Source organism: Cryptotermes secundus, unplaced genomic scaffold (assembly GCF_002891405.2).
Source record: "Cryptotermes secundus unplaced genomic scaffold, Csec_1.0 scaffold1679, whole genome shotgun sequence".
Lineage (NCBI taxonomy): Eukaryota > Metazoa > Arthropoda > Insecta > Blattodea > Kalotermitidae > Cryptotermes > Cryptotermes secundus.
Genome location: NW_019743676.1, coordinates 13,806 through 24,656, shown reverse-complemented (window position 1 = coordinate 24,656; position 10,851 = coordinate 13,806). Strand labels below are relative to the sequence as shown.

The window sequence follows — 10,851 nt, the reverse complement described above, 5'->3', positions numbered from 1 at the left end:
TGATTCACAAAATCATACAGAAAATGAATTTCCTATAATAGCATATTTAGTATTATTTAGATTGAGCATGTAAGAATGAGATGAGGGATACTGAAAGTTACAGGAGGTGATGTAAGGTAGTGCAGAACAGTGCAAGTGCACCAATTGAGAAGATTAAACCAGGCAAGAAGCAAGTAGGACTCTGCTTGCTGCTGAATTCTTGCTTGATTTACTCATCAAACCTGAAGATGGAGGGATTACTTTCCTCCAGAACGGTGTATTTCTAGTGGACCACATGGCATTACATCCCAGAAGACAAGTGCAGTATGTTGGAATACCAGAATTTTTATTGTAAATATCTTATTTCACAGTTGTGTTACATTTCTGAATTATCTTGTATTAAATTAATATGCCTGACAGTATTTTCATAATACATATTCACTTTCACCATTGTTTCACTGGGTACCAGTTCCTAATATTTTCTGATGTGCCACTGTCGTCAGTATTCTCGACACTCATGTTCACATCTGCTGCATTCAGTACCACTGTTTCTTCCTCTTCACTGTCTCCGCTCAGTTCTATGGAAATATTACAATCAAATCAAAACTTGTAAGATTTAAGGCTATCACGGCAGTGACTGAAGAAAGCAGTCTTCTGGGATTTGGCACCGTGTATATGTGGTGTTAACCGACGTTTCGGAGGAACNNNNACCCCCCCTCCCCAGCTTAAGTGTTAGTGCCCAGCCTTTAACCTTGCCTTTCTCTCCCCCAACACAAAAACCCTCCTTGTCCCAGCTCCTTCCCCCCCCTCCAACATTACTGGTTTCACTTGTATACTTGCCCTTCCCCCCTTCCTTCTCTGCTCTCACATAGCTGTGTATATTTCCAACACCAGTCTGCTTTTACCGGTTCTCACGGTCTCTTCGCTTGCGGATCTCTTATATTTTCCTTCTACCCTGAAGATGGAGGTGATACGTTCCTCCGAAACGTCGGTTAACACCACATATACACGGTACCAAATCCCAGAAGACAGCTTTCTTCAAATCAAAACTTGTATCAGTATTTTGTACAGATCACAACCTTCTTATATATATCAATCAATACTCCTTATGGCAAAAAAATGCTATTTTACATCTAACACAAACCTGACAGCAATGTGCTCACTCATTCACATGTCATAATGAAACACCAATCTTAAAATCTGGCCAGAATCAGGCTAATTTCACATAACAGTGCTTGTAATTCATTCTACAAACCATTAAAATGCAAATACTGGAAATACAGTATGGATTCTAAAAATCTCCTGTAAGGTAAATGTGAGGGGGGATTGCCCCTGTACTTTAGGTGAGTGGTCACCTTCATGCTTTTGAGAAAGAGCCCCCAATACCCACAGGGGCCTGGATGGTGCAGAAAATAAAAATTCCTTGTCCCTGCTGAGGACTGAACCCCAGCCATCCAACCCACAGTCCGTCACTATAGTGACTGGAGATATTCTAGCTGTCTCAAAATCTCCCATATAATAAATCTGACAAAATATTTAGAACAAACTTATCATTACATTATAACTTATATGGGATATCAGTTTGGAGCTGGGATAGTGTAGTCAGTATGGGATCTGTTAGTATTTAATTGTGTTAAGAGTATGCCGAAGTTCTAGGATACATACCAATACTATCAACTAGCTTGTTCCCTTCATAGCTGACTTCCTTTATCACTTCCACATCTGATGGGCTGGACATGACTTCATCAGACTCATCCAAACTTTCATTGTCACCCTCTATCTTCATCCACTGGTTCTGACCTATGATCATTTCATGGTTCTATGATAGAAACACTACTTTCATATTCTTATTAAGATAGAGTGAAATCCATTTAAGATGACACTGTTTAAGATGTTTCCCCACTTTAAACATTAAAATAATTTGGTTACAAAATATATATTCTACCCTATCAATACATTTCCAATTAAACAAGATTTTGCACCTAAAAGGAAAGTAACCTACATCATGAAACAAACACTTTACCCAGTTTTGTACAGTTCTGTAACAAAACACATGTATTTAATTTCCAGAGTTTAACTTCCTACTTCAATTTCCATCAAATGCACAGTAAAGAGGTGATGCTTCAGCTTGGCATCCACCACAGTAAATGCACAGTGGCTCAATACACAGGGCAGAGCTTCCTGTTCGCTTTATTATCTCATTCATGTTAGGAGAGTATGCTCATTTTAGAGAAAATCACCACCAGCCTTAGAATGATCCACTGTCATTGCAAAAGTATCTAATACATTCAGGCATAACTAATATGTAATGAGTCAACACGTGAATAGACTTTCCATAAGCGTTGCCACCAAACGTCATTTTTATGATGCAGGATATTTAAACTGATGACAGGAAATTTAAAAAATGTATGTTACAAATACCCAGATTAACCTTGTAACTGACAAGTGACAGTATATCAGATTTCAACAATGAATGGTTAATAGCCATGCAGCTCATGATAGCCAAGCAGTCTAAGACATGCACTGTCTTCACTCTCTCAGAAGCCAGGATTGTAGGTTCAAATCCCACTCAGGGCATGGATGTTTAGTGTTTGTATGTGCGTGTGTGTGCGCGTGCGCGCACGCACCTTTTTATGTTTGTGTACAGGTAGAGTACTGATCACCTGCCCTTGGAGTCCTACCAAATGTCTTAAGATCTAGTAAACCGAAGTGAAACGGAGAGTTTCATGGAAGGTAGGCCAAGGCCCAAATTGGGGCTGTAGCACCAAAAGTGGGGGGGGACATTGCTGGGAATGGGCAATGACAATGTTGGAAATGTATCAGGAGTTGAAATAATGTACTGAGAGAGGGAACAATAACATTTTCCAACACACTGACACATGTACCCATGTTAAGTGGGTCTTTTGTCACCGTGGCATGGCATGTCCTCAGGTTGAGGATGGAGGAGACAGCCTCCAGATATGGAGGGTAGCCATCAATATATCGAATAAGCAGTTGTGGACAGCTGACAAGATGTGGAGATAAAGCTTCACACATTCTTAACTTTCACACTGGATGCAGGTTAGCTCCTTGCTCTAGACCCATTTCCTATTGGGGAAAGAGCTCTCAGCACTCCTTAGAAGGCTGAATGGATTACAGAAGCATTTGGGACATGGCGAACAGAAAAACTCACAGTGCCCTTGCCTGGAACCTAACCCCATGCATCCTCTCTGATTACTGACCGTGAAATTACATATCATACCTCCTTCTCCCACTCCTGCTTCGGTTGGTACCGTTCTTTCCGTCTTAATACGCTTCTGTTTTGGAAGAAGCTCAGCTGAACCTCTATCAAGAAGAATTACAGATGGTTCCACTTCCACATCCTCATCACGATCATCTGCCAGAACAGATAAAAAAGTAAAAGTAAAGTTATCCCTGTAACAGGCTGTGGAGGCCCATAGGGTTGTGAGATGTTGAGGCTCCCACATTCTCTAGACAGTCGGCTCACAGATGGCGGCAAGGTTGTCAGTCCTATGTGCTGGCCGCCCTTCACCCCCAAGGGTACTCATTTCTGTTAGAGGCTGAGTCAACCCCAGGGCCATAGTGCGGCCGGAAGGATTAGGTCAATTGAAAAAATCCAATGACCTCATCGGGACTTGAACCCACGACCTTCCGGCTTGCAGCATAGTGCCTCAACCAACTACGCTACCGCATGCCCCGCCAGAACAGATAATTAGGTTAATATGGGTAAATGGAATGGGACATCCAAAATGCAAACATAATAAGTTTTGGGAAGAACCTGAACCCTACTTTCCCTCAAATGTTGAGATCTATATAAGTGAGGTTGGCAAAACTAATAAATGATCACAGCATATGAAGTTACTAATATATTAATAATGATAATTTATGTTTTTTCTTAGTTATTTAGAATCTGGACGATGGACAAAGTCTGAAAACCTGGTATGTGTGTGTTATACACCATCGTCAGAACCCTATAGTGTCTAATAATGATACGGTTTTGTGATTTATTTCTGTGCATTATTTCCATTAGTAAGGTTGTAGACAGCTGTGAACTGCACATAAGGCATTTTTTTAACTCTGTAGAGAACTTTTACAATAATGGAAATATATGTAAGACAGATACACTATATACGAGGAAAAGAAACAGAAATAATGTATAATGTATTTCACACATTTTATTTATTGACTAGCTCACTACACTAATGGTCCAATAAAACATTACCTTGTCCACTGTCAACTTTAACTCCTTTTTCATCATACATGATGTGTTTATTCTTCTTCTGAACTAACTTCAAAGTTTCACCTCTCAGCTGGGAAGTATCCAACTGCAAACCAAGTTGCTTCTGTGATAATGCCAACAGTTTAGTCTCTTGAATACATTCTGAAAATCCCACAGATTTTCCAGCAGCCCTAAAATGTGAGACATATGGTGAAAACATCAGTTCAACATACTGCACCTCCATTTTTAATATGAAAATTGCACAAGTACTATGCCTTACTGGGGGCACGCGGTAGTCTGGTTGGTTGAGGCACTATGCTACAAGCTGGAAGGACATGGGTTCGAGTCCCGATGAGGTGTATTTTTTCCAATGGACCTAATCCTTCCAGGTGCATTATGGCCCTGGGGTCGAAAAGGGCAGCCAGCGTGTAACGCTGAGAAATTTGCTGCCATCTGTGAGCCGCTTGTGTAGATATTGTGGGAGCCTCAGCATCTCACAACCCTGTCTCCCTCCATGGTCTGTTACGGGGACAGTGTTACCTTTATTATGCCTTATACAGTAAGTTTTGGTTGTCTGGCCTCCATCCATCCACCCAGAATTCTCTTGGAACTGGCATTAGGGAGTTACTTCACACACAAAGCTGCAATGCGGTACATTTCCCAGCTGTCATTATAGCCAGTGTTCTGTGGTGACAGAAGATGATAGCAGAATTTGTGATCGCACTGCAGTATATCAACAGTCTTTCATCCATGAATCTGTTCTGTCACCTAAGAAGACTCAAGGAAAAATGGATTACTCTGACAAAAAATTGAAATATGCAGCAAAAAAAAGTGAGATTGTGAGAAAATTGTGTTCATGTAAGAGTTTCTCTAATGCAACAGGCAGATTCACATAACCAGAACATCCTACACCCCACACCTGCAAGATAATGGGAAGTTTACTGGAGGTCTATATGGTTCTTGTTAAACTGACTCAATTAATAACAACAGAAGGCAAAATGCAGAAAATTATTATTCTGAACTTTAATATGTGTAATGTAGGAATTGTGCCAGCAAAGCTGTTAGAACATTTCTTTAGAGCTGCTATATTTTGCAGTCAGAATATGACAATCCATGAAACACTATTAGAAGAGGAACGACATAATAATGAGGTCTCTTCAAGAGTACCAAGCTACAGTCAAGGTTTATGATCTCGGACAGACAAGCAGTACAGATGACCCAGTGAGAGGTACATATATCAAAATGGTTAAAGCTGTAAAATATACCATACAAATATATGCATAAAATGACAATGACATACTATTTATGCATACCACACTCCTGAAATATTTTGTACATCAAATATATCTCCAACAGTTGGCTTGCTATTCCATTAAATCATTCATTCATTGATCACTAAGTTTAAAGGAATGAATTGGTTATATCTAACGAAGATCACTTTAAACAAATAGAACCAAAATTAAAATAAAACTTAAATTAACATCTTTTATTTAACAATTTTGTTTTCCATCCATCATGCAACAATATCAAGATTTAAAATTAAATCATTTTAAAATCTGTTACTGCACTACATGTTTCAGTCTATTTGGCCATGATCAGGTACATTCAGACGCTGTGCCTTCCACGCTACTGTGATCAGTGCTTAATTTTAAATCTTGATATTGTTGCATGGTGGACAGAAAACAAAACTGTAAAATAAATTCTAGTACCAACTGCAACGGGATGCTAAGATACAACATTTAAATTAGCCTCACTTTTGTTAATAGTGTTTCCCTCATAAAGCAAAGTAAGTAAAGGTATCCCTGTAACAGGCCATGGAGGCCCATAGGGTTGTGAGATGTTGAGGTTCCCACATTTTCTAGACAATCGGCTCATAGGTGGCAGTAAGGTTGTCAGCCTTACATTCCGGCTGCTCTTTACCCCCAAGAATATTCCTGGTACTCATTTTTGTTAGAGGCTGAGTCGACCCCAGGGCCATAGTGCTGCTGGAATGATTAGGTAAACTGAAAGAAATTCAATGACCTCATCAGGATTCGATCCCGTGACCTTCCAACTTGCAGCATAGTGCCTCAACCAACTACGCTACTGGGTGCCCCCGTGTTTCCCTCATACTAAACAAAATAGTTATACCAGGATACTCATGAAAATGTGATCAGAATTTGACATCTAAGTGTGTTAGTAAGAATGGAATTGTCATACCTGGCATCAGCATCCTCTTTTAGTGCCAATTTCATTATCTGGACCACTTCAGCAGCTCTTCTGGCCGCTCTGTTTGCACACTGCAGGATCAAGTCGTGACTTGTCAAAGAACTTCCACCCAAGTGAAGGCCACAGAGCTCTCTGTAAGCATTCACTCCAAACACAACCTGTGCCTCTGACACTCTTTCCTCTATAGCTGTAGGATCTGCAATGATATGCTCGCTGAAAATGTGTAATTAAATTGTTAGTATGACTTTGAGGGCATTATGAAAAGCACTGTAAACTTCTTTCCTACAAATATTCTGATAACAGACATTTACTGTACAAAGATAATCCTGGAGCCTAGTAACATACAGTGCTGACAAAACTGTGTGTTAAAATTTCAAGAACTTTTATATGAACATTTTAGAAGGAGACATGTCTTTATTGTAAAAGTAAGTAAAGGTATCTCTGTAACAGGCTATGGAGGCCCACAGGGTTGTGAGATATTGAGGTTCCCACATTTTCTAGACAATTGGCTCACAGATGGTAGTGAAGCTGTCAGCCCTACATGATGGCCGCGCTTTACCCCTAAGAATATTCCAAGAATATTCCTAGTACTCATTTCTGTTAGAGGCTGGAAGGATTAGGTAAACTGAAAAAATCCACCTCATCGGGATTTGATCCCACGACCTTCCGACTTGTAGAATTGTGCCTCAACCAACTACGATACTGTGTGCCCCCAAATATCTTTATTGTACACTACTTTAAATGCCATCAAGCATATAAAAATAAGTTATTTAAAAAAAAGTGTTATATAGGATGGAAATACAGTTCTTGATTATTATCACATGGCAATTTGCAGTTAATAAGAACAACGTATATGTAATCAAGAAATGCAGTTCACTATTCACACGTTTTTATAAACAATCTCTTTTATTCCTATGTTAAGATGTGTGTGTGTATATATATATATATATATTGCAACGTGTTTGCAATCCAGAAGAGTCACTTCCATGGAAACACCAGAACAGACCGTTGCATAGGAAACAACAATCGCTCCATTGTAGTTCTAACAGGAGTCTCCATGGTTATAACAGAGGGTTCATTTGCATAGCAGCGGCCGAGGGGATATATAGCCCAGCTTCGACTAGAAGTAGTCAGTCTTTATCCAGCCGTCTAAGAAGTGAGTCTTGGAACATCCACCGCAGAAGGGAGTCCAGTACTGCCGAGATATTGTAAGCAGTATTTGTAATACTGCAAGAGCAAACGATTGTAAAGCATGTGATTGTGCAAGTGTGAAGAACAATAAAGGTTCTATGGAATTTGAGACCGGCGTAAATTTATTTGTAGCGTGACACACAAAGCACGCTACAAAATATATCCTGAAATGACTCAGATGTAATTAAATATTACATAGGATTTATATCAACTGAATTTTACAGAATATAGTTAACAAGTGCATGTACACTGCATGTATAAGTACATGAAACAAAGACATTTCATTTGGAAGCATAAGAATAGCCACATACTTACCCTTTGTTAAAAATTGCATATGATACACACACAGGATAATGGTGCAGATTTAAAGGTACTGCATCCTTTTCTGATGGATCATGTATGACAGTCTCCTGCCCTGTTACTGTAACGCATGGGCAGCGGAAATGAGAAAGGGCAGTTAAAGCAGCAGCTGATGCTGCAGCCACAAGATTTCCCTCATGATTTAACACGTTTATGTCAACTCGCAGAACCCAGACCTGTAATAAAAGTTCACATAAAAGTTCAAATTAATGGAATAACATATGTGAAATTTGTACACTATTTCTGCAAGTATTCCAGAAAAATTAGCCACTGTACTTAGAATAAGAAATCCAACCAGCTGCCTTAAGAAGTTGATACTCACATTTACATAAATTATTTTCTATGACATATTTCAATATTATACTCCCACCAATGTCTGTCTTCCAAGTGATTTTCTTCCATGACAATTTTCAGTCATAATTTTTAAGTATTTCTTGTTTCTTTCGAGCACATTAATGCTCCACTACTGTCAATATCGTCAACTTAATCATCCCGACAATACTAGTAAAGAGTTTAAACTATTAAGTTTCCTGCTATGTATTTTCTCCACTGTACTCATCTCTGCTCACAAAAAATCAACCACACCTCAGCACTTTGTTTCAAAATACCTTCAGTGTTTCTCCTACCGTCAAAGGGAAAGATGGAGTTTCACACCCAGCAAAAAATAAATGGAATTATACTTGTATGCAATTATTTTCATACCTGGTTCTGTAGATAGGTCAAAATTATCTGAACTGAAAGACAACATGTATTTCCTAAATTTCATTTCTCAGTTTCAAAATGTTTATAATTTTAATTCTTTATTGTTTCTTTTATTGAATATATGATATATGATATAAACTCTGTCCTAAGTGCAACAATTTATTGTAGGTCTTTCGTCTTGCTTTCTTCTACACTACATGTTTCGGCCGCAAACGGCCATCATCAGGTGTATACACTCATGTAGCTGTTACACTGCACCCAGTTTAAAATTTAAAAACATACAGGTCTTCCCAATTGTTCCCTTCATCGCTGCTAACAGGATCTACTTCGCTGATATTTGTCTGATTCGTACCTCATCTTTGCCACCCACACACGTCAATTTTGCCCTTCATGAACTGGCATTTTTAAAATCTTCAGTTCCAATTTTAAAAATTCTTTCAAATTTTTTTCCCAAATTTTAAATTTAAAATTAAAATTCTCAGGCTTACTCGCCCATGTCTATAGTGCTGCAGCGGCTACTTCTTGTTTTCAGCACTGTACAGGTGTTATTTGTAATATACAAATATTCGTATTACTATGTTATGTACGTTGTACGTTATGTTTTCTTATGTGTTTATACTGTTATTTGTACTTACTCTGTGTAGGCTCCCTGTGTGCGTGTCGCTGCTTATCTTTACTACGTGTGCTGTCTGATGTATTGTGTGCTGTGTTTTATGTTGGTGAGTGTAGGAGGGGGATGGGTAGTGGGGAGAGGGAGGTACCATCAGTCTGTATAGACTTCATGTATTGTTTGAAATATGGGATTGTGTGTTTCTATGTGTGTCATTCATGTGTAGGCCCTTCTTACTTATTTTATATATATGGTATTTCTCTAATGTATTCAAATGTCTACCCTTCCTTCCCATTGTTACAACTTCCATTACATCTGTTATTGTTCCGTATGCATGTCCCGTATTTAGTATGTGATTTGAGTACCCAGAATTGCTATTATTATTTCTAATATCATGTATATGTTCTTTATATCTGGTGTTAAATGTTTGGCCTGTTTGCCCAATGTATTTCAATGGGCAATCTACACATTTCATTTGGTATATGCCACTTTTATTGTATTTATCTAATTGTGGTTTTTGTTTGAGTATATTTTCTATTGTGTTTCGTGTGCGGAATGCTACTTTTATCTGTGTGTCTTTGAAAAGTTTTGTAATTTTTCTTACTTCTTTTGTACTATATGTAAATGTGGCCCACTTCGTTTTATGTTGTTGTTCGTCATCATGTGTGTTTGATTTTTGTTTTCGTTTTGTCTGATTTGATCTCTTGATTATCTTTGTGTCATATTAGTTATGTTGTATGTTTTTAATAGTGTTCTTCTCTATTTGTTTTCCTTTTTCTGTTATTGGGTATGTGTAGAGTATATTTATTAGGTAATTAATACATGACAATTTGTGTTCGAATGGATGGCACGAACTGTTAGGTATTATGATGTCTGTTTGTGTGGGTTTCCTATATATTGAGAATTGCAAACTATCTTCATTACAATGTATTGTTATATCTAGAAAGTTAATAGATTCTTGTTGTTCTCTTTCAATGGTGAACTTTATAGTTGGTTGCAATTCGTTAATTTTTTTGAGTGTATGTTCTATGTTCGTTATTTTTTCATCATATATTATTAATATGTCATTGACATATCTAAAGTATTGAACTTAAAAAAACGTTGAAAGATAACATGAACTCCAACTGAGAGAACTACCCAAACCAATTAACCTTTAAAATCAAATGGTGATGAAATTTGTTAGACCAAGAATGTTTTGATTTCTCAGGTGAAGGTTCAGCTTTGATATTTAATAAGTGAATGTAACTGCCGATTTTGCAAAGTAATGAACCTGACCACCAAAAGAGTTTGGCCCAATATGGGGGCAAACATACTCAGTATGTATATGGTCCTGTAGTACTCATCATCATCATCAGTAATCTGTCAAGACGACAGGTCCACAGTCTCTTTCAAAACAATTCCTCCACTTAATGCGATCTAGAGCTTTCTCCTTCAAATGACAGTATCCTCTTCTGTCCCCAAGGTCATCCAGCATCTTCTTACGTCTTCTTCCTCGTCGTCTTGTCACTTCTATCCGCCCATCTATCTTTCCTTCGATAGCTTCTTTTAGAAGGCAGTTTCTGCGTAAAACATGACCAATCCA

The 10,851-nt window shown here is 38.2% G+C and overlaps 1 protein-coding gene across 2 annotated transcripts in view; it reads right to left on the bottom strand.

The window, feature by feature from the left end:
- Nucleotides 1–306: 306 nt before the first annotated feature.
- Nucleotides 307–10,851, bottom strand: part of LOC111874276 (exosome complex component RRP45) — a 15,431-nt gene continuing 4,886 nt past the window's right edge. For both annotated transcript variants that reach the window (XM_023869638.2, XM_023869639.2), the window contains exons 4-9: nt 7,913–8,133; nt 6,398–6,619; nt 4,202–4,389; nt 3,221–3,355; nt 1,645–1,779; nt 307–557 (exon numbers count right to left, since the gene is read on the bottom strand). In XM_023869638.2, coding sequence (XP_023725406.1) covers nt 424–557; nt 1,645–1,779; nt 3,221–3,355; nt 4,202–4,389; nt 6,398–6,619; nt 7,913–8,133 — 1,035 coding nt within the window. In that variant the 3' untranslated portion in view covers nt 307–423. The remainder of the gene's footprint in view (nt 558–1,644; nt 1,780–3,220; nt 3,356–4,201; nt 4,390–6,397; nt 6,620–7,912; nt 8,134–10,851) is intronic.